Consider the following 24,265-nt stretch of genomic DNA (forward strand, 5'->3'; position numbering starts at 1 on the left):
GGCTTGGGAAGCTTTTGTCAAGGGACATCATATAAGCTCTGAGCCTTCAAAGTTGGGCATTGTGAGCAACGCCTGAACTATGGGTCAGAACAAATGCTCCCCAGCATGAGGCAGTGAGAAAAGCATGGACGTTGAGATGAAGGTTACATAGGTCTGGGTTTGAGTTCTGCCGTCATTCTTTTTATTTTGTTTTTTAAAATTGATTTCAGAGAAGAAGGGAGAGGGAGAGAGAGATGGAAACGTTAATCATAAGAGAGAATCATTGATTGGCTGCCTCCTGCACACCCTACACTGGGGATCATGCCCGCAACCCGGTATATGCCCTGACTGGGAATCGAACTGTCACCTCCTGGTTCCTATGTCGATGCTTAACCACTGAGCGACGTTGGCTGGATTCTGCCGTCATTCCTAATGGACAGTGTGACCTTGATCATGTTTACCTAATTTTTTCTGAGCCTCACTTCTGTATCTTAGATGGAACTATTAAGGCAGGATTATTACCAAAAGAGATTTCACTGAAAACAAAGTTCAAAGGGCAAAATATTTGGAAATAAACATGGGTTCAAACCCCAGCTCTTCCACTGACCAACTACTTTGTGGTAAGAATTAAAGGACAGAGCCCACGTAGTAAAATGCCTGGCATGAGACCAGCCCCACAGCTCGTACCCAATAAAACTAAGTCCCTCTGCTCCACCCTGTCACCCTATAATTTTTACTGTTTGCCCCCCCCTTCCCCAGAAGCAGAAAGGAGAGCTGGAAGTGATATCAGAAGGCGCAAAAGAAAATCTTGCTCATGTTTAAACAAGTACATACGCCTGCCCCTCTGCCCCTACCTCAAAGGGCTCATGGCAGAGGCCACAGTGGCCATCCCTGCCATCCCTGGCTCAGCACTAGCTCAGATGGGTGCCAACCTTGAAAGCACTTGCCTTGAGTTGGCACTGATCTCAGGAGGTTCCACCCCCTCCACCAAGTCTAGATGTGCTTTCTTTCTTTCTTTTTTCTCTTAAACGTTATTTATTATTATTTTTTTCAATCCTCACCTAAGGCCGTGCTTAGGGAGAGGAGGGTGGAGAGAGAGAGAGAGAGATTAGAAAGAAATATCAGTTGGTTGCCTTCCACACATGCCCCAACTAGGGATTGAATTTGCAACCCAGGTACTTGCCATGACCTGTGCCATGACCCATGCCGTAACCCAGAATCAAACCGGTAACCTTTCAGTACACAGGGTGAGGTTCCATCTGAGCTAGAGGTGCTTTGCAAACACGTGTCAGCAGCTGAGTTGGGCTTGTAACCAAATCTTGGCCTTTGGTTTGCACTGCAGATGTTGGGAGGAGCTGGCAGGAACCGAGGTGCACATCCAGATGTTGTCTGAGGCTTCCTTGACTTCCTGAATGCTAGTTGTGAAGCATATTTACTACAACTGCCAGGGGTAGAGAAACAGGATTGTGTGGAGCAGACACTCCCCTTGGGGGTTATAGAGCCCTATCAGTGGGGCGCTGGGTCCTATTTGTCCTGAGGTTGTGGAGGGAGTAGGGAGAGGGAAAAGTGTGATTCTGCTGTTTTGACAGGAGGCCTGGCTGGGCAGGGCTCTTGGCTAACGGGACAAGAAGACGACCTCTCAGAGAGGTATCAAGACCATCTTCCCATCCATATTTTTTTTGTTGGAAAATCATCATTTCTAGGGGCAGGGTTCCCCTTAGCTTCTCTCACTACTTGAAGCTCATGGAACAATGTTACCACAGGGGGACCGGGGTGATGGTGTCTACCCACTACTAGGCCCCCATCTCAGGCATCAAGGCTTCTAGAACCATCATCATGGATTTCTAACCTGTCCATAGGAGGACTGGCAACTGGGCAGAGGTCCAGGGCCTTGAGTTGCTACTGCTCCTCTGACCCAATGCCTTGGGAAGGCCTGTCAGAGCCAGTCACCTGCCCAGGGTTCCTCACAGGCACACGGCCCCACTGCTAGGATCCCCACCTTGCAAGGGCATCTGGGAGATATTTATAAGTGGAAGCCATCACACCAAGTCAGCCTTAGCTATAGAGTGTGATAAGCAGCTTTCTGTTCCATCACCCAGAAAATGTCACAAGTCTTTTAAAAAATTTATTTTTTATTGAATTCAGAGAGATAAAAAAAACACACACACACACACACCAAACACCAATGATGAAAGAGAATCATCAGTCAGCTGCCTCCTGCATTCCCCCCACTAGGGACCAAGCCCACATCCCAGGCATGTGCCCTGACTGGGAATCGAACCCTGGTCTCCTGGCTCATAGGTTGATGCTCAACCACTGAGGCACGCTGGCCGGGCAATGCCACAAGTGTTGACCCATATATAATGCTTTGTTCTCCGTTGTTGCCTCTGTCCACTGATGCTAGGGACAGAATTATGCAAACTTAGGTAGTGGTATTGATTTCAGTGTCACCTGCTCCTCCAAATTAACCCCCATTGCTGGTCACTTTCCTCAGGCTCTTGCTTCCATTCAAAGCTACCCAGGGCTGGTCCTCAGCCCAGATGGACAGACCTCAGCAGTCACTGTCTAGCCTCTTACCCAGTCTTCTAAGGCCAGGCTCACTCTGTCCACAAGGTGACAGCTAGGCAAGGTGATGGACTCCCCTTGACTCACCTGCTATCAGGAGATGGTTTTGGAAACAGTCCCAACTCCCTCCCAGGTCCCTGCTCCCCCAGCCCAAACAGGCTGGCCGAAGAGCTGCTGGGGGGGGGGGCGTCCTCTAGTGTAGACAGCTGTCTCCTCAGCCTTCCTGTGCAGGATCCTCCCCACTCTCCCCTAAAGGCTCCTCCCCTCCCTGTACTCTCTGACCTGAGTGGGGCAAGGGCGGGGCTGAGAGGGCCAGCAGGCCCTGAAGGGGAAACTGCTGAAACCCCTGGGACAGGAAGTGGCAGAGAGGGGCTGTTTCCTCTGGCAGAGCAGGGGTGTGGTGAGAGCCGGCCCTACCTCCTGCCTGTTGCTGTGGGCCCTGGGAGGCAGGGAAGAGCTGAGAGAGAGCCCTTCTTTCCCAGTCTCTCCCGCTACAAAGAAAATGGAGGCTCTCTGCCCACCAGATTGGAGGGGAGCTCTCTCAGAAGAGGTCATCTTTTGTAGGGAGAGGAATTCTGAGAGAAGGGCAGACTGGTCAGCCAAAAGGAAGGGGTGGAGCAGGGCAGGTGGGTATGGAACCAGGAGGCCCACACTGGCAGCAGAAAACCGTAGCTGGGCAGGCGATCCTTCTGTAAGCTCTTGTGAGACAAAATGATCAGGACCGTGCCTGCTTGAAACTGTGTGAGTTATAAATAAAACAGTTTGCTGACTCTAGAAAGGGCCTCAGACCATCCAGTCCAATCCCCTCATTGTGCCGTTTAGGAAACAAGAGGCCCACAGAACAGAAGTGGCTCTCTCAAGGTCACACCATTGGCAGGGCCGAGACTTTTTTTCCTGACGAGAAGTTGCCAAATTTGTATTTGGAGTTTCACACCCATCTCCAGGCACCTCTGAAATCTCTGTGACTTGATTAATCTATTCACACTGAAGGGGAGTGAAAGCCGTTAGTCCAGGACTCAGTGAGCTTTTCCTTCGAAGGACCAGGTAGTAAATATTTTTAGCCTTTGTAGCCCACACAAACTCTGTCACAACAAGTTAACTTATAATGCAAAAGCAGCCACAGACAATGTGTGAATAAATGAGCATATGGGGTGGGGGGAGAATATTTCTTTAATACTTTAAAAAAAAAACATTCAGGCCCTTAAAAAATGAGCAGAGCTGTGTTCCAGTAAAACTTTACTCGTGGCCCAGCCTGTGTTGCTCAGTGGTCATGGATCGATTCCCAGTTGGGCCACATGCCCAGGATGCAGGCTTGATCCCCAGTGTGGGACATGCAGGAGGCAGCCGATTAATGATTGTCTCTCATTAATGTTTCTCTCTCTTCCTCTCTGAAATCAATAAAAATATAGTTTTTAAAGACTTTATCTGTGGACACTGGAATTGGAGCTTCAGTATAATTCTCATGTGGCATGAAATATTCTTTTGATTTTCCCCCTAATCTTAAAAAGTGCAAAAACCATTAGCTAATGGGCCATACAAAAACAGACTGGATTTGGGATGTAGACCAGAGTTTTTGATACCTAAGCTTGTCTAAGAAGTCAGGCTAAGGTGTTAGGAGGAGGAAGAGGAGGGGGAGAGAATGTACTAGGTGGGACGGAAGCAGGTGAGGCATTTGCTTCAAATCTTGAACACCCCATGGGAACTGGAGCCACAGACATTGGGGAAGGACACAACAGGCACAGGGGACTGTGTGAACAAAGGCATGGAGGTGTGGAAGTCTCTGCGAAAGTTTGATGTGTTCTGCACATGCGCGGCCTCATTGTTACTTGCAAGCCCTGGGTCATTGGCGTCTGTTTGTCCTCACCAAAGGAAAGAGTTGGCTTGCTTGAGGATGCCGAGAAACAATGAAGAGGGGAGGAAGAAAGGTCTTCTGGAAGTCACAGCCACTAGCTCTGTGACCTTCAGCGAGTCACTTCTCCCTCAGGAACTTGGTGTCCATCATTGGATGATAGGAGGGATGGATGCGATTATCTCTGAGGTCCCTTTTACCTTTGATATCCTGGGTTTCTGGGTCAAGGAAAGGCTTCCAGCAGTGTGGGGAGGGGGGAGGAGCCACCCTGGGAGCTCATGGTGACATCACAGCTGAGGCTGCCCTCCCTGTCTTCCCATCACTCCTCCCCCTCCCGGCAATAGGCCATCTTTCCACCTCATCCTTCCTGGCATTTTCCCCCTGGATGTGGCCAGGGGTGGAGGGGACATATGGTTGGGCCCTAGAAGCCAGCAGCAAACTTGAACCCGGCCCGGCCCCTCCTGCTCGGGGGAGTCCCAGATCTGAGCAAGGAGCCTCCGCCTTAATTTCTAGGACATGAGCTGGCAAGAGCCTTGACAAAGAACACTGTCCCTTCAATAAAAGTTATCTCACTTTAATGTCCTGTGTTGCTGAGTCACAGATTACCCCAGTTTCTGAAAAACCCAGTAACCGATTTAATTAGTCTCTGGTCAGTGTTTTTGTTCTCTCCCTCCCTCCCCACCCTGCCCCCAAGGAAGAAAGCCAGCTTTGCTGGGGCTGAGGTGGGGGATTTGAGGTTTGTGCCATTCGAAGGCCCCTTTCATTCAGTGCATGCCACTTGCTCCCATAGTGCTCTGTCCAGATCGCCAGCCTCGCCAGGCCAGGCCTGCTCCTTTGGCCACTGAATTCCTATTGAGGCCCCTCTTGCTGTGTGTGTGTGTGTGTGTGTGTGTGTGTGTGTGTGTGTGTGTTTAGCACAATGACTCCCTGGGTCCTCTGTTTTCCACCTTTAATCCTGGTTTTTTTGAGATAATCCCAACTTCAAAACGTCTAAGCTGGACTCATCTTCTTGCCATATTTCCTGGCTCAGCCATTTCATATCTCCAAATTCTTACAGCGAAAACAGATTATATGACTTGGAGTCGATTCAACTACTGTATTACCCCATACTTTGACATGTTTCTCCTCGGACCGATTCTGAAATTCCCCTCCTGGATTCCAGCTGCTTCACCTGGTCTCCCTTCCATCCCCTCCACTCAGACATCAAGCCAAGCCTTAAAGAACTGCTTGCTTTGTACCCCTCCCTAGCTCAAGAATCCACCGTAACTCCCAGTTGCTTTCCATATTTTCACATTCTGCTGCCTGGTGGACCTCGGGCCCGTGCACTTCTTCAGCTCATTTCCCTGCCTCCCCAGCCAGTCTTTCCTCCCAATAGTCAAGCTGGTTTCCTCTCTCTGCCGTAAGTTTGGTGGTTGTTGGTTATGTCTTCCCTCTGTTTTCATTTCATCCCATCATTTCCCATTTCCCTGTCTTCCTGTTCTTCTAGGGAAAGACATGCTGAATACTTCATGAGTGGCCATGCCAAAAAAGACACAAATCAGGCCGGGAAATTGAAAAACATGTTTGGGGCATAACATTAACTCAGTGGCCTTTCACGGCCATGCCTGGAGCTGGGTAGGCGGCCCCATTGGACAGGAGAGGAAGACGGTCTGCCTACCCCCCAAGGCAAAGCTGGATGGTTTTGCTGGAATCCCCATGCCTTTAGAATCTGCTGGGACTTCTGGGGTTCCCCATACTGGGGTTCAGTAGCTGCCCCAGACATGGCTTTTTTTTTTTTTTTTTTTAATATTATTGATTTTTTACAGAGAGGGAGAGAGAGGGATAGAGAGTTAGAAACATGGATGAGAGAGAATCATCGACCAGCTGCCTCTTGCACACCCCCTACTGGGGATGTGCCCACAACCAAGGTACATGCCCTTGACCGGAATCGAACCCTGGACCTTTCAGTCCACAGGCCGACGCTCTTTCCACTGAGCCAAACCGGTTTCGGTCCCAGACATGGCTTTGCCTCCTTTCCTGCAGTGTGCTTTCCCTGCCACTAGCTTGTCCTTCACAGGAAAGGTTAGTGCTCCTCTGCCTCCTCCCTGTCCCTGGAGCACTGGGGAGGAGGATGTGGTGGCCGCAGGCACCTCCAGGGGGTGCTCTTTGGGCTGTCTCAGGCAAAGCCCCTGGCAGTCGAGGCAGCTGGGGAAATAGGTTTCCTTTGTCAGTCACCCTCCCCCGGCCCCTCCTGCCCTATTGGGCTTCTGTGCTCTTCTTGCCACATAACCACAACCCAGAGGGCCTGGGTGGGGTGAAGGTGGTAAGGACGGGGAACTCGGAGCATTCCTCCAACCACAGCAGCCTGCCCCTCCCTGTGGGGCCCCCAATGCAGGCGAAGAGCCAGCCCCTTTCCACACCAACAACTAGAAGCCTCCAGCCCCATCCTGTCTGTGTTCTGGAGCCAATGGGGGGACTTCTAGGGGGCTTCATGGGGTGCCCAGTTCCCCCTGGCTTTCAGATGGTCCCCTGAAACTCATCATCCCGGATGAGTGTTTTTTTTGTTTTGTTTTTTTTTAATTTTCAAAGTGCTTTCCCACCACCATCTTCATTCACCCGAGACTTCCTGGCGAGCATCTGCTAAGCCTGAATTACTTTCAGCCCTCACCCACTCTAAGGATGACAAGATACCACAGAAAGATGGCTGACTTTTCCAGTGTCACACACTGGGGGGCGGGGGGGGGGTGGGGAATGCAGCCAGGAGAAGGCTTCTGTGCTCCTCCCTCAACCTGGGCAGGGCACACCACATAGTGTGGGCAGGCTGCTGGATGTTCTTGAGAAAGATCAGGGGGCATCTCTCTACCCGTGGTCTGTTACCTCCTGCAGCCCTAACTGCTCCTCCCCTGGGACAGCTTAGGCCCGGGAAGGTAGGGACAAAACTGGAGCTGAGAAAGGGCTCCGGGTCCGCCTCATCACCAGAGTTGTCACAAGCCCTACGCTGGGAGCAGGCAGTGACCGAGGGTCAAGGACGGAAACTGGGTTTCTTATAAATAAGCACAGAGAAACCCCAACCAACAGAGCTTGCAAAACATTTTTTTCTCTCCCTCTTCCTGATTTCATCTCAAACGTAGGGGGTGGTGGAAGGGAAGGAAAAGAGGAGAAGGAGCTGACAAAATAGCTGTGGCTCAGGCCCCTTCGCTGGGCATTTGCTCAAGGAGAGTTCAGCCGAAACCGGTTTGGCTCAGTGGATAGAGCCTCGGCCTGTGGACTGAAAGGTCCTGGGTTCGATTCCGGTCAAGGTCATGTGCCTTGGTTGCGGGCACATTCCCAGTAGGGGGTGTGCAAGAGGCAGCTGATCGATGATTCTCTCTCATCCATGTTTCTAACTCTCTATCCCTCTCTCTTCCTCTCTGTAAAAATATATTTTAAAAAAAGGGAGAGTTCAGCTGGCTATGTGAGTCAAGGCCGTGCGGGAACCCCGGGGAAGGTTTACCTCCCCTCCATCCATGGCTAGAGATCGGATCCCTGACTCTGGCCCTCCGTCTCTTAAATATGTGCCCCTGGTCATGTGATACAGCATGCAAATTCGCTGCTGGATGACTACTGGGAGGGTGCTGTTTTTCAGTGGAGGGTACAGCTGTTCCTGGGGTAGTTTCCATTTTGTTTGTGGTTGTGGGGGAGGAGTGCTGAGGCAGTGGGAAATGGCATGAAGGAAATTGTCACTTCCTTTCCAGAGAATTCCAGAAAGGTTTCATGGAGGACCGGGAATTTTTAGGAGCGAGAGCTGGCTCGGAGGGGACAAGGAGCTGGAGGAGAAGTCTGCTTTGTGGCCCGGCTGACCATCTGGCCCCCATGTTTCCTGGCGTGTGTGAAAATGCCACGGGTGTTGCTAGCGGTTCGGTGAGAGCCATCGGCTCGGCTGAACGGGGGTAGATTTAAACTCGCTCCACGGAGACTGTGGACGTGGCTTTCACAGAGGGGCCGTTTCCTGTGGAGGAGGCCCAGATGGGTGGGTGCTGAGCTCTGCTTGACGTGGCCCAGTGACAGGCCCAGAAAGGGTCTTTTACGTCTGTGCCGCTGCGCAGTTGTGGTGACGCAGGAGCGGCCCAAACCACTTCTATTTTGCTATTTTGGTTTTGAAATGCAGTCAGAACCACAGAGAGCCAGAGGTGTGCCTTTGCAGGCCTGAGCCTTGGGCGCCCTCCCTCCTGTGGCTCACACACTCCCACGCAGCGCCCAGGGCCATGGGCTCTCACAGAGGCTTTGCTTTTAGCCTAAGCAGGACGGGCCCTGGGAGCCAGGGATCCTGCAGTGGCCTCCAAGGGAGTCAAGGGGGTGGAGCTCTTAACACCCTGGGAGCTGAATCGACTGAAACAGTGACGGGGCGGGCGGGGTGGGGGGAATTCACCACCGGTTACTAAGGGTTCCCGGGTGCCTCAATTCCTTGAGTTAAGTGCCTCTTTGCACCCCCGCTAGCCCCTTACTCGCTGGCAAGACAGTGCCCAGGGCTCTGGGCCGTTGAATCTGCATCTCAGTGTCTCAGTGCCTCTCTGAGGACCCTGGTGAAGGGAGCCCCCGGTGTGGGCCTCTCTGGTCTCCAGCAGGGCGGGCCTTCTGTGGTGGTGGCTTCTTTGGTTTCAGGTTCCTGGGAGAGGGAGGTTATTTTGAGGGACTCAGGCCTCTGCCGGGGAGAGTGAGCGAGCATGCAAATGAGCCCCTCTCCACCTCTCACTTTCAAATCCTCAAACATCTAAGGGGAGAGAAATGAGAGTTTCTGGACTGGAAGGTTCCACGGTGGTGGGGGTCGGGGGAGAGTGATTTTAGCCTCGGCCAACAGAGTAGGACAAATGGGGCAGCTGCTTGCCCCCTACACCCTTCACCTCAGCTTCAGGCTGGAGCTCAGGCGGAAGGAGACACCGGTATGAGCTGTGGGTGATGTGTGCGGCCTCCCAATACTCACAGGCCTGGGCCAGCGGGATCTGTACTGACCAAGTCTTTGATTTAGAGAGTTGGACATCTGGACACAAGGGAGACAACTGGATTAGTCTCTCTCTTAAAAAAAAAAAAAAAATATATATATATATATATATTATTGATTTTTTACAGAGAGGAAGGGAGAGAGATAGAGAGCTAGAAACGTCGATGAGAGAAGAACATCGACCAGCTGCCTCTTGCACACCCCAAACCGGGGTTGTGCCTGCACCCAACGTACATGCTCCTGACCGGAATCGAACCTGGGACCTTTCAGTCTGCAGACCGACGCTCTACCACTGAGCCAAACCGGTTTCGGCTGGATTAGTCTCTTTTATTTCAAACCTCCCCTCCTTGTGCTGCCTCCCCTCTCCCACCTCCTCCCTAGCGGAGTGGACCTTAGGGGGCTCACCCCAAGAACCCATGGCCACATACATATTCTGCAGATATTCTCTCCCTGGAAAGCATAGGGGGTAGTGGTGGTAGCAGCTCACCCCCCTGATGACTGAGCTTGCTGTCCTGATGGCCTTTGACACACAGAGGTTCTCACCCACATGTCCCCACAGTTAGGACACATGGGCATGCTCTGCACACATACATATCTACCATGTTTGCACACATGCAGCCAACTCTTGTTGTAAACGACGATGTAAAAATATACAGATATTATACACACAGAGTGCACACATTCCTCTCATTCTTATGTAAGCCGGAGGGTGACACTCACACCACACCCAGTGTACAAACAGATATATTTTATTGCCCAGAAAACACAGCTCGCTTGTATGGAATGACCAGTACCATTCATTCGTTCATTCATTCATTCATTCATTCCACAAACAAGAATTGAGTGTCTGCTCCATGCCAAGCAAAGTGCAAGGCTGCTAAGGTTTCATCAATGATCAACACAGTGGTTCCCGCCTTCAGGGAAGCCACTGACTAACGGGGGCGGTAAGGAAGGCACACAGAGGTTCCACAAGCTGAGATAAGGGGCATTGAGCTAGCAAACGTGAAGAGAAGCCGAAGGGATGGCAACCCTGAAGGCCCACTTCGGTGGGGAGGCCTCAGGCCCTTGGCAGGGGAGGGGGGGGGGGACCAGACACAGGAGTTTCAGAAGTTTCGTGTTTAGACAAAGTGGGATTAGGTGAAAGTGATAGCCTTTCATTTGATTAGTTTGAGAATGCTTCCTGGGGACAGACAGCCGGCCTGGCCTGTGGGAGGCCTGAAGCTGCGGAATGTGGGCCTTCGGCACTCTGGGGGGGGAGACAGACCTTCCAAGCATAAATGGCCCTGGGAGGCTTCTCGGGCCTCAGGAGACTGGGTCACATACAGGACCTGGTGGGGGTGGTGGGGAGAGGAAGGGGTGAAGCTCAAACAGGGACCCTGACAGGCACCATTCTCTCGTGCACCCAAAGGGAAACGCAAACCTGACAGCTTGAGTTGAGTGACTTCTCAGAGTCTTTTTTTTGGGGGGGGTGAAAAGGTGTGGGGATGGGCCTGGGGGTGGGGAGAAGGCGGAGCCAGCCCTGTGGGCTAACGGAAAGGAAGTGGGAGAGGCCTGGGTGTCTCCTGTGGGGGAGAGTTGTCATCAGGGAGGTCATCCGTGGTCCCCCACCCTTCCCTCCCCTTTGCCCCTCTCTGAAGTTCCTCATTTCTTTCCTTCCAGGAGAAGGTTTTGCCATCCTTGGCACTGCCAAAGGAGTCGCTCATGGCTGAACCAGGCTGTTTTAGACCCAGCACATGCACACACTAATGTCACTAAAAACAGAACACTGGGGGCCAGAGATGTAGCCCCTGCAAGTGGAGAAGCCCAACTGTTCGGGTCTGGCGGAGCAGCGCAGATGGACAGGAGAGACTTGGGAGCAGGAGCGAGCCTCTGAAAGGCGGGCCTGGGTGGGACCGCAGACAGCAAGCACAAGCATAGCGAGCACAGGAAACGATTGGAGGTCCTGGTGCCATGTGAATGCCTGAGGTACAGACTGTGAGGCATTCAAGGAGAGGAGAGACGTGCAAACTACAGCAGACAGATTTCCTGGAAAGGGAGGGCCCCTGAACCGGCCCTGGAGGATGGGCCAGGTTCTTCGGGCCCCTCCCCCAGCCAGGGCTCTCCTCACAAGTTCCCAGGGTGACAGTTCAGTCTTGAAACTGAAAGCAAAGCTGAACCAAGAACGCAAGCCCACAGCCAGCACAGAGGCTATCGGGGTGGCGGTGGAGTGGTGATGAGTGGGCAGATCTTGGGGCCCACCTGTCCCTGTGCCCAGGCTCTTTGGAGGCATGGCCATGTCTGAGTCCCATCCCCACAAGCAGGGTCAGGCGAACTACACAAACCTCACAGCAAGACATTTCTTCCTCTGTAGATTCTGACCTTCAGAGCTGAGCGACCTCCCCTCCCAGGGTAAACTGAGTCAGGCAGCATCTGGAAGAGCACCCTTTACACCCATGTGTCCTGACCCACACCCCTCGCACGGGAGTCTTTCCTGAGCCAAAGGAGTTTTTGGCCTTTTTCATGCCATCGCCCCAGCCACAAAGCCCTGGTTTTCCCTGTGGCCACACCCTGGGGACTAAAGTGCAGGGTGGAGAGAGATCAAAGTCCCTCTCTCTGTCACCTCCAGAGGAGTGGGGGAGGGGAGGGAGGGAGGCTGCCATACGTCAGGGCCAGCTCAGGTGCAAATGCTGGTGACTTAGATGGGCACTGAGGCTTGGCCACTGAGGCTTCCCACTGGAGGTGACTCGGTTACCTTCCTTCCCCCTCTTCTATTACCTGCCTCCTTTCTTCTCCTTCCTCCTTCTTCTCCTTCCCCCTTAGCCATCCCCTCCTGGCAGTCCACCCTGGGAACAGAGCTCAAGGAAGGTGATTTATTCAGTGCCCCCACTTCTCCCTTCTCTCTAGGTCACTCCTGCGGTCGGCCCAGCCCAGCATGCAGCCTTGAACTTGGCTTAGGCCACCACGTCCTCCAGCTCTCTACACCTCTATTCTCTTGCGGCTTGAGTGGAGGCTCTAAGCTCCAAGGTACCTGAGCAGCATCTCTTCGTCAAAAAAACCCCGCGGCTCCAGAGGGCCCTGCGGATTCTGCTGTCAGCGCTGAGAGAACAGCATGGCTATAACCCTGCAGCCCAGTGACCTGATCTTCGAGTTTGCAAGCAACGGGATGGATGATATACACCAGGTACAGCCCCCGGAGCACGGAGCCCGGTCAGCCAGTGCAGATGATCAGATAGACACAGACAGGCAGCCAGACAGCCAGCACGCCAGCTGGTTGGCCGGCTAGCCAGTCAGCAAATATTGATCAAGCACCTACTAGGTTCAGGGCATTAGGCCCGCTTGTCAGCCAGACTGTGCCAGCTAGCCACTCATGAAGCCAGTCAGTAATCATGGGGTGGCCATTTGGCGAGCTGGTTGCCCACGTGCAATTACAGGGCGCATGCAGTCACTAAGTCAGCCAAGCAGCTGCTAAGTACACCAGCTGAGCTGTTGGCCGGTCAGCAACGTGTGCAACGTGTGAACTGACCTGCCTATGCTTTTTCAGCCACTTCCCGTCACCCCAGGGTCACAGTGACAAAGTTGCTGGGACAACCACATAGCAGGAGTGAGCACTGCCAGCTGGAACCACAGGGCAGAGTCCAACCCCTGGCATCTCCAGGCTCACGGCTCAGGCCTGGTTGATGAACCCTTCTTCCATAACCATCTTTTCAGCCTCGATTTAAAATTCAGGATACACTGGAAGTGGAGTCTTAAGGTTGCAGGAAGTTGGAAAATAGGACAGACTTCTGGCACCCGAGTCCCCACCATTCCGTACCTTGCCCCGCAGGGGGGTTAAACCGTTTTCCGGACATTTAGCTGTACCTATCAGATAGTGTCCTGGCACACTCGCCACCATACACTCCCCCCTTTTCACACATTGGCAGCCAACTACAATGGAAGGAATGGAAGAGTAGGAGCCAGGAGTCCTGGGCTCTGATCCTAGTTTGGCCTCAGTGCACCTATGCAAAGCCTGTCCCCTGCTGCATCTGGCTGCCATCTCCCCATCTTCACCAAGGGGCTATCCATCTGGATCACCTCTAAGGGCACCTCAGCTTAATTCTGATGCCCTCTATCCTAAATCCTTGTGAAGATGGAGAACTTCGTGCAATCTCTAGCTAACTACGAAAGGCTGCCCCCTAGTGGACTTTTAGCATATTAAACTTTCTGTCCAGCGGGGCCTTACCCAAGTTGCTCAGTTTTTAAAAATATATATATATTTTATTGATTTTTAACAGAGAGGAAGAGAGAGGGATAGAGAGTTAGAAACATCAATGAGAGAGAATCATCGATCAGCTGCCTCTTGCACATCCCCTACTGGGGATGTGCCCACAACCAAGGTACATGCCCTAGACCAGAATCGAACCTGGGACCTTTCAGTCCACAGGTCGACGCTCTAATCACTGAGCAAAACCAGTTTCGGCAAGTTGCTCAGTTTTATTGAACAACCCTGAAGTGCCTAGAGGAGAAAGCAAGAAACTCTAACCTTACCTGGGTTCTCAATACTACAAGTCATTTTTTACTTGTTTCTAGTCTGATCAGCAGCTGTTTCTGTTCTTCATAGGGGCTGTTCATAGACACTCCTAACACCATACCTTCCAGCCCCACACAAGCCCCTGCACCTTCAGCAGACAGATTCTCCTCCAATCCACAGAGAAGCTCAAAGCCAAGGAAGCCCTCGGTTTCCTTCCATTACCCCATTTTGTTGACAAATTCACTGTTCTTTTTTTTAATATATATTTTTATTGATTTTAGAGAGAAGGGGAGAGGGAGAGAAAGACAGGCACATCAATGATGAGAATCATTGATCGGCTGCCTCTTATATGCACCCCCACAGGCATGTGTCCTTGACTGGAATCGAACTTGGGACCCTTCAGTCCGCAGGCCGATGCTCTATCCACTGAGCCAAACCAGCTAGGGGTGACAACATCACTGTTCTTCTTTCTTTTGAAAATATATTTTATTGATTTTTTTACAGAGAGGAAGGGAGAGGGATAGAGAGCTAGAAACATCGATGAGAGAGAAACATCGACCAGCTGCTTCCTGCACACCCCTCACTGGGGATGTGCCAGCAACCAGTGTACATGCCCTTGACCGGAATCGAACCTGGGACCCCTCAGTCCACAGGCCGACACTCCAGCCACTGAGCCAAACCGGTTTCGGCAACATCACTGTTCTTATTTCCTTTTCACTGGCCTGGGAGAAAGAAGTGTCCCTGTCCCTTCCAAGAGTAATCCTGGCCCTGTACTTACTCTCCTTTCTCCTGCTTCCCTCAAACCATCGATCAACTCCTCTCTTTCTCTTTATATATTTCAGATCTCCCATACCTTCCTTCTCAACTTATAACATAGGCAGGTCTCCCCAATCCTAAAAGAAACCTCACATGCCAGTCTTCCACCCACTTCCTTCAAAATACCACCTTCTTTGTGCCTTTCTTCTCCCCAGCGTAGGCTCCACCCTCTCTGTTTACTTTCTCACCTCCTTTCTCTCACTAATTTTAGGAAACAATTTTTTAAAATACTAGAGGCCCAGTGCATAGGGGGGTCCCTCAGCCTGGCCTGCCCCCTCTCACAGTAAGGGAACCCTTAGGGGTGGGAGGTGAGCAGAGATCAGGGGAAGGCAACGCCCCATCACACCTCTGCTGCTGCTGCAGCCAGCAGTGCAAGCCTTGGCCAGCCCTGGTTACCTGAGCCTCGGGCAGCTGCCATCCAAGGCTTGCCTCCACCTCAGGCCGGCCCTAGGCAGCTGGACAGCTACCATTGTAGGCTTTCCTATGCCTTGGGCTGGCCCTGGGCAGCTGGGGGCTGAGGGGACTGGGGGACTCCAAAGGCAGGTCTGCCTGGGGGTTGGCCCGGCCTTGCCACACGCCTGCCCCCCAGCAAGGCTGAGGGGACTGGGCGCCGCCATCTTGTGGCTGTGGGCACTGCCCTCTTTGAGGGCGGGGCAGTCAATTAGCATATTCCCTCCTTATTGGCTGTGGGCACTGCCATCTTTGTGATGGCAGGAAGGTCAATTAGCATATTCTCTCTTTATTAAATAGTATAGTTTTATTGAGAGAGAATCATTGATCAGCTGCCTCCTTCATGCCCCACACTGGGAACGGAGCCCACAACCAAGGCATGTGCCTTAATGGGAATCCAATCATGATCTCCTTGTTCATAGGTCAACACTCAACGACTGAGCTACACCAGCTGGGCAGGAAAAACATTTCCTGCATTTATTGCAAAAAATGTTTGTATCAAGAATACAAAAAGGTGCATAAATCACATACATATGTGTATATCTATTTAAAGAATAACTATAACATAAACACCCATGAACTCACCACCCAGGTTGAGAAATAAAATGTTGCCAGTCTCCTAGAAGCTCCTGATACATAAAACAATGAGAACCTACACCATTCCGTGTTCTAAGTGCTTTAGGCATATTAATTTGTTTAGACAACCTTTGGGGTCAATAATATGATCATCCAAATTTTATAAATGAGGAAACCAGTGCACAGAAAAGCTAGGTAACTTGCCCAAGGTCACCCTGCTAGTAAGTAGTAGAGCTTGGTTTCATACCCAGGCAGTCTGGCTCTAGACCAGCACAATCCAATAGAATATCCTGAGATGCTAGAAGCATTCTATATTTGTGTTATTCAGTACGGGGCCACTAGTCCCATATGACTATGGAGCACCTGAACTATGGCCAGCACAACTGAAGAACTGATCTTTTATCTTGAAAATTTTGCATTTATATTTAAATAGTCACCTGTGGCTAGTGACTACCATATTGGACAGACAGCTCTTAACTTTATGGCCTTAGTCACTACACCCCACTGCCTGCCTCACTCTGTCCTCTCTGCGATGCATTGTAATGTGCCTTGGGACTCCAGCACTCTCCTGAAACTGGATTAGCCTGGGTGACTGCCCAGTAGCCAAACCCAAAAGCATTTTATTAACTTTTGTTCTTCTGGAACCTTCAGACACATTAGGCAGAACTGAGTATTCTCATTCTTTTTCCAAGAAAAAAGAATTAACTAATAGTCCCATGAAAGAAAATTTGAAAAATAAAGAAAATTATAAAGAATGGGGGGAAAATCATCCAAAGTCCCACAACTTAAATATAATCATTATGAACATTCTAGTATGTTTCCTTCCAAACATAATTAAAAAACAAAACAAAACAAACCACAGTTGCAAAAACAACAACAAACACCAAACAGTTGCGATCACACTCCTTTTTTATTTAGTTTTGTTTGGTTTTAGAACACCTATGTCTTCCAGGGGTCAAATTCTCATCCTGATCATTTTTGTTCACTCCAAGGGATTTAGCGACAACCCTGTTGAGTTCTTGGACACATATTTTTTACTCCCTGAGAGGGATCTCCATTTTAAATATCTCTAGGGTACCTCAAACTAACCATATTCAGACTCTTCCCACCTTATATTTCTCCAAAAACCTGTCCCTCCTTCTCTTGGTCCCCCCTTAACATGAACAGTGTCCCCATGCACCCATTGAATCAAACTGGAAATTGACTGAGCCCTTACCTTTCTTCCTAATGCCTCTGTTCTTTCATCTTCATTGCCACAGACTGAGCCCTAAGATGTCCACAATCTGAGCCCCTAACTCTGGGTACCCAACCCTGACTATAAGCTGAGTCCTTCACCTGACTATACATAGAGCCTCTCGTCCTTGCCATTGACTAATCCTTGAATCAGGGGTCCTCAAACTTTTTAAAGTGGGGGCCAGATCACGGTCCCTCAGAGAGCTGGAGGGCTGGACTATATGAACTACTACAATAATTCCTACTGTAACACCTCGGCTGCGCTCACTGCCCAAAAAACCTGGCGGGCCGGATCAGACTCCTCTGCGGGCCGCATGTGGCCCGCGGGCCGTAGTTTGAAGACGCCTGCCTTGGATTAACCCATAACTACAGCCAATGAAAGCTGTCTGCCCTTGGTTGAATGCAGGTGGTACAGAGCTAGCCCATTGCTATTAATTAAAAATTCATCATCTAGTGAGGTCAGACCCAAAGCAATGTCGTCTAATACAAAGGGCGGCTCTTGAAGGTTCTAAGAATTCAGAATTGCAAGAAGGGCCAGATTCTGGTAGGAGGGCTTCCTGGAAGAGGGGGGTGGGTCGTGAACCAGATCTCTCTCTTCTCCACAGCTGGAAGACCCCTCAGTATTCCCCGCTGTGATCGTGGAGCAGGTACCCTACCCCGAATTACTGCATCTGTATTCAGGACTGGAGCTAGAAGACGGTCACAACGGCATCATAACGGACAGGACCTTGTGCATGACACAGGATCAGATACTGGAGGGCAGTTTCATGGTGGCAGGTCTGTCCCTTTCCTGGGCAGGGAATTTGTGGAGGACAAAGGGGTCTGTCTTCAGGGAACAGTAGCCCACACACATGGCTTATAGTGACACATACAGCAAAGGCAAGGCCCCCAACAGTTGGAAGTTAGATGGGGCAGTTAAGACAAACAAAAGGTAGTACAACTTCATAGAGGAGGAAGTCATGTAAATAGATTCATGAATTTTTTAAAATATATTTTATTGATTTTTTACAGAGAGGAAGAGAGAGGGACAGAGAGGGACAGAGAGTTAGAAATATTGATGAGAGAGAATCATCGATCAGCTGCCTCTTGCACACCCCCCACTGGGGATGTGCCCGCAACCAAGGTACATGCCCTTGACCGGAATTGAACCTGGGACCTTTCGGTCCGCAGGTTGACACTGAGCCAAACTGGTTTCGGCTAGATTCATGATCTTTAAAAAAAAAACACACATTTTTATCGATTTCAGAGAGGAAGGGAGGGAGAGATAGAAACATCAGCGATGAGAGAGAACCATTGATCAATTGCCTCCTGCACACCTCCTAATGGGGATTGAGTCTGCAATCCAGGCATGTGCCCTGAACCAAGAATTGAACCGTGACCTCCTGGTTCATAGGTTGATGCTCAACCACTGAGCCATGCTGGCCAGGTGGATTCATAATCTTTTGAGATGGAGGAGGACAGTTAGGAGTGGAGATAGCTGGGGTGGGTGTAGAGAGAAGGTGGAGGACTAGGCTGGAAGGTGCATGGTCCCTCTCTGGCTATCCTTTGGCTCCTTTGCACTATTCTCTGGGCTGGCCCTGGTTATAGCTGTACCCCCGATCTTATACCTAAGAGAACTTTTTTTCTCCCTCCTTATCATGGAACCTGAAACCAGATGAAAATGAAGCAACCTCACAAACCATGTCAACCACTGAAGTCTTGCTCAATGTTGAGTCTCCCAACAACATCCTGGATGAGAAGCAGATCTGTAAGTATGAACCTTGGTGCCTTTACTCAAGGCAACACAAATGGTATTTAAAAAGATCACATCTAGCCCTAGCTGGTTTGCCTCAGTGGATAGAGCGTCAACCTGCAGACCGAAGGGTGCCGGGTTCAATTCTGGTCAAGGGCATGTAGCTCGGTTGCAGGCTCCTCCCTGGGACGGGCCCTGGTCAGGGTGCATACAGGAGGCAATGAATTGATGTGTTTCTCCCACATTGATGTTTCTCTCTGTCTTTCCCTCTCTCTTCTACTCTCTCTAAAAATCAATGGAAAAGTATATTCGGTGAGAACTAAAAACAGAACAGAAAATAAATCAATAAAAAGATCATGTCCATGTGTCGGATTCTCAGACACATGTGGATGCAGGCATATGTACCGACCCCCAACAATATACACATAAACTTACTCTTGAGCTGTGACTGGAATGGGAGGGGGCTGGAGGGCACCACCGACGAGGAAAGGTTGCCAGGGTGACCCTCCCCATTTTGTTGTTGTTGTTGTTGATCCTTTCCACAGGATATTTTTTTTTTTTTTTTTTTTTTTTTTTTTTTTACCAGAGGCTATTTTTCCATTGATTTTAGAGAGTGGAAGGGAGGGGAAAAGTCACAGAGAGAAATAAACATTTATGTGAGAGAGACACATGGATTGGTTGCCTCATGCCCACTCCCCAACCCAGGCCAGGGATCAAGCCTACAACTGAGGTATGTGCCCTTGATAGAAATTGAACCTGGGACCCTTCAGTCTGAAGGCCGACGCTCTGTCCACTGAGCCAAGCCAGCTAGGGCTCCCCCAATTTTTAAATTGCGATAAAATATACATAAAATTGATGACCTTAGCCATTTTTCAGTGTACTGCTCACTGGTATTATGTTCCTTTGTATTGTTGTGCAGCCATCATCACCATCCATCTCCAGAACTCTTCACCTTGAAAACCGGAAACTTTCTACCCATTAAACAACTCCCCCTCTCCCTTCCCCCAGCCCCTGGCAACTACCATTCTACTTTCTGTCTATGAATTTGAATAGTCTAGGTACTTCAGATAAGTGGAATTTTATAGTATTTGTCTTTCAGAGACTGGCTTCTTTCTTTTTTTTAAAAAATGTATTTTTATTTACTTCAGAGGAAGGGAGAGGGAGAGATAGAACATCAGTGATGAGAGAGAACCATTGATCCGCTGCCTCCTGCATGACTTCTATCAGGGATTGAGCCCACAGCCCAGGCATGTGCCCTGACCAAGAATTGAACCGTGACCTCCTGGTTCATAGGTTGACGCTCAACCACTGAACCACGCCAGCCAGGCACTACTGGATTATTTCACTGAGCAGAATGTCCTCAAGGCCTGCCCATGTTGTAGCCTGTGTCAGAATCTACTTGCTTTTTACGGTTGAGTACTATTGGCCAGGGTCACTTTTCAGGTGACCGCCCCCCTGCCCCCCCCCCCCCCCCCCCCCGTCTCTCTTGCTGGGCTCTGAGGAAGACTAAGCAGGGTGTGGCTTATTTTATAACGTACAGGGTTCGGTACCTTCTCATTCCTTTCCTGATATTGGAGGGTGGCCATCCCTCCCCAGAAGGCCCCCAAGGCAGGTTTTTCCCGACTCTGTCACTAATATTCACTCAGGATTCAACAGACGGTTACAGAGTGGCTACATGTACCAGGCATCATCTTACTGTGACCTTGAGCATGTGCCCTGCCATGTGTGAGTCTCAGTTTCCTCATTAGGAAAGCAGAGGAATAGGGCTAACGGGTTTCTAAGGCCCCCTTCAGTTGTAAAAATAAGTCAATGACTAAGTCAAGGTGGCCCTTTATCCTGGGAGTCGCCTGGAACTTCCCAGCAGCAGTGGGCTCAAAATGTGGCAGCTGTCATTGGGGCTGGTTCATGCTCACAGGTCTACAGATGTTTGTTCTCCTCATGGTGTGAGATCCATGAGGTATTTTCAGGTGTCTCCCGTGTTTGGGGCTCAGGGGAACAGCACCTCTGCTCTTTCCCTGGGAACCCATCCTTCTCTTGAGCGCTGGGAGAGCACGTTCCTACCCTGCACTGGCCTTTCTTTTGTAGTCAGCACCTCCGAAATGCTTCCGGACTCAGACCCTGCGCCAGCCTCCACTCTGCCCAACTACCTGTTTCCTGTCTCTGAGCCCAATGCCCTGAACAGCGCTGGTAACACTGGTGACCAGGAGGGGCAGTCCCTGGAGGAGCAGGTCTCCAAAGAGGAAAGTGCCAAGAAGACTGGGAAATCAAAGAAGAGAAGTAAGAGAGAGAGAAAGTAGTGTGTGTGTGTGTGTGTGTGTGTGTGTGTGAGAGAGAGAGAGAGAGAGAGAGAGAGAGAGAGAGAGAGAGAGGGAGGGACTTCAAGGAGTGGGGTGGTAAGAGAGGGGCAGAATGTGTGGAGGCCCACAGACACATTAAGAAGTCAGCTCGCTGGTATGGCAGTGGTGGAAGGAAAGGCCTCCCTTACATAAAGTAAAACCTGGTCCTCCCATAGCCTGACATCTCCCAGCCCATTCCTGTCTGCCCAGCATAGATGTAAACTCTTCCAGAAGTGCCGATGATCCCAATGCATAAGATCCCAGGCTGGGTGTTCAAACACCAGGCCTGGCCCCCATGGCCAGTCCCTGGCCCCCTGGGGGCCTCTGCTGTGTGCTTTGTGTTCTTATCTTCCTTCTGAGAGCTCATGCAGCCAAGACCATATATGGGAGAGGACTTTGGGCTTTCCCAAGCCCTGTGTTATTGATTTACTTGGGTGATGGCTGGTTGAGACTGCCTCGTCATCATGGCAACCAAAACCCCAGTGGTGTACTCACCTGCACAACAGTCACACCTTTAGGCTGCCTTTTCATTTTAAAACTTAGCCTAGGTGGATTCTGATCTAAAGGTGACTCATTGCCCCACATTGTAATGCTGTTCTGGGGCCTGAAAATGAGGGTGGCCCATTGGGCAGGTACACATACTGGGAGCTGTTGCCAAGGAGAACGATCCTGGGCTCTCCCTTGTCTGCCTTGTCACACCCAACTTGATAAGCTCCAGGCCCTCCTTCTTGGGAGTCTGGCCTGCAGCACTTGCCGTGGTCTCAGCCTCACCCTGCTCTCCCCTTCTCCTCAGTCCGGAAGACAAAGGGCAACCGCAGTACCTCGCCTGTCACTGACCCCAGCATCCCCATTCGGAAGAAATCTAAGGATGGCAAAGGTATGGCTGGGAGTCAGGGGAGCAGGGGTGGGAAGGGAGCCTGGGTGCCTGGGCCACCCCTCACCACCTAGTCCTTTTCAGGCAACACCATCTATTTGTGGGAGTTCCTCCTGGCACTTCTGCAAGACAGGAACACCTGCCCCAAGTACATCAAGTGGACCCAGAGAGAGAAAGGCATCTTCAAGCTGGTGGACTCCAAAGCTGTGTCAAAGCTCTGGGGGAAGCAGAAGAACAAGCCTGACATGAACTACGAGACAATGGGGAGGGCTCTAAGGTAGGAGGTCCCTGCCCTGGAAGAATCACCACGCTCTTCCTCATGTGCAAGGAGGCCCTCCTGCTATAGGGGTTCCTAATGTTCCCATCTGCTTGTCCTAAGCCACTCCCAGGCCCCCTCTGGAAGGAACAATTCCTTCCTCTTGCAGCTCTGTCCTACCCTTTTCTTTCTTGATAGAAGAGCATTTTATGGCGTCCCATCCCCAAGAAATTCTTCCTTTTATTTATTTACTAGAGGCCTGGTGCACGAAATTCTTGCACTCAGGGGGTCTCTAAGCCCAGCCTGAGCCCTCTTGCAGTCCGGGAACCCTCGGGAATGTCCAACTGCCAGCTTAGGCCCGCCTGGGGAGTGGGCCTAAACTGGCAGTCGGACATCCTTAGCGCTGCCACACGGAGGAGGGAGAGGCTCCCACCTCAGCTGCTGCATTCACCAGCTATGAGACCAGCTTCTGGCACACTGACCACCAGGGGGCAGCAACTGCATTGAGCGTCTGGCCCCTGGTTGCCAGTGTGCATAATAGCGATCCAGTCATTCCCCCATTTGGTTGATTTGCATATTAGCCTTTTATTATATAGGATTTTTATTTTTTTTAAAAATATATATTTTATTGATTTTTTTTACAGAGAGGAAGGGAGAGGGATAGAGAGCTAGGAACATCAATGAGAGAGAAACATTGATCAGATGCCTCCTGTACATCCCCTACTGGGGATGTGCCCGCAACCAAGGTATATGCCCTTGACCAGAATTAAACCTGAGACCCTTGAGTCCGCAGGCCGACGCTCTATCCACTGAGCCAAACCAGCTAGGGCAAGAAGGTCTTCCTTTTTAAAAAATGTATTTTTATTGACTTCAGAGAGAAAGGGAGAGGGAGAGAGATAAGAAACATCAATGATGAGAGAGAATCATTAATTGGCTGCCTCCTGCACGCCCCACACTGGGGATCGAGCCTGCAACCCAGGCATGTGCCCTTGATCAGAATCAAGCCCAGGACCCTCCAGGATAGAGCAGGCTGATGCTCTATCCACTGAGCCAAACCAGCTAGGTCAAGGTCTTCCTTCACATTCTTCAAGCCAGAGATCTAGGGAGACGGACCAGAGTTACCCACAGCTGGTGTCTCAGACTGGAAAACTGCTGAACCTCACATCATCCATCCATCCTCTCTTGTTCTTCACTCACCCCCTGTCCTCTGCTCCAACACAGGATGGAGGTTGGCATTTGAAACCCCTTTTTATGGACACGTTGAGTCCTCAGGAGATCTCAGAAATGTCATAAAATTCTTCCAAATCCAAGTGTTGGCCTTCCAACTACCCTTGTCCTTGAGCTCCCATCTGCTTTCTGGCCAGGCTCCTCCTCATGTTTGCCCTGCCCTGAGGGTGGTATGCCCCTGGCTAACTCCTCAACCCTTTCCCCCAGATATTACTACCAAAGGGGCATCCTTGCCAAAGTGGAAGGGCAGAGGCTGGTGTACCAGTTTAAAGAGATGCCCAAGGATTTAGTGGTGATTGAAGACGAGGACGAGAAAAGCGAAGTGGCAGAGGCATCCCCTAAGGCCTCCACCTCCACCAGCACTACCCGGCGAGCCAGCTCCAGGGTCTCATCCAGAGCCGCTCCCCAGGGCAAGGGCAGCCCTCCGTGGGAGAAGCCGAAGGTTCAGCAGATCGGTCTGCAGTCATCTGCAAGTCTGGAATTGGGCCTGTCTCCAGATGAGGAGATTCCCACTACCTCCACCGTGCTGGTCTCTCCACCAGAGGGCCAGGCCAAACTCACCAAAGCTGTGAGGTAAGGGCACCCACATTTGTCATGAGTCTTCCCGTAGTTCTTCGTGCTGTGGGGAGCAGTTTTCAACTTCTTGCAAAGCTCTGCTGTGGGTCTAGCTTCGTGGGACCCTAGCAGGACCCCTGAGAAGCCAGTAGGGCACTTGGTCAAGAAAGGAAAAGCCATTTGCCTGAAGTCACACACCAGCTCTTGACCAGGGGGACATGTGTCACCAGCTGGGGCTATTCCTGTTACCCCAGAGGGCTCCCCAAACAACCAGCAGGGGCCTCCACATCTGGGCCTCTCTCCCTAAGCCTCCTCCACTCCAAAAAGGAGGCAACAAACAGAGAACGTTACAGGGACACCCATCTGCTTTCCTC

General features: G+C 50.9%; 1 protein-coding gene across 6 annotated transcripts in view; it reads left to right on the plus strand.

Annotated features, from left to right (window-relative positions):
• The window catches only part of ELF4 (E74 like ETS transcription factor 4), a 47,814-nt gene that overhangs the window by 20,345 nt on the left and 3,204 nt on the right, over positions 1–24,265 (plus strand). For 2 of the 6 annotated variants that reach the window (XM_036443599.2, XM_036443598.2), the window contains exons 2-8: positions 12,234–12,510; positions 17,517–17,688; positions 18,566–18,658; positions 20,729–20,920; positions 21,773–21,856; positions 21,938–22,130; positions 23,544–23,909. In XM_036443599.2, the coding sequence (XP_036299492.1) occupies positions 12,439–12,510; positions 17,517–17,688; positions 18,566–18,658; positions 20,729–20,920; positions 21,773–21,856; positions 21,938–22,130; positions 23,544–23,909 (1,172 nt within the window). In that variant the 5' untranslated portion in view covers positions 12,234–12,438. Of the gene's footprint in view, positions 1–10,190; positions 10,295–12,233; positions 12,511–17,516; positions 17,689–18,565; positions 18,659–19,562; positions 19,702–19,848; positions 20,055–20,728; positions 20,921–21,772; positions 21,857–21,937; positions 22,131–23,543; positions 23,910–24,265 lie in introns of those variants that run through there. The other 4 variants (XM_036443600.2, XM_036443602.2, XM_036443601.2 and 1 more) reach the window with 4 other exon arrangements.

This window comes from Pipistrellus kuhlii, unplaced genomic scaffold (genome assembly GCF_014108245.1).
Source record: "Pipistrellus kuhlii isolate mPipKuh1 unplaced genomic scaffold, mPipKuh1.p scaffold_m20_p_19, whole genome shotgun sequence".
NCBI lineage: Eukaryota > Metazoa > Chordata > Mammalia > Chiroptera > Vespertilionidae > Pipistrellus > Pipistrellus kuhlii.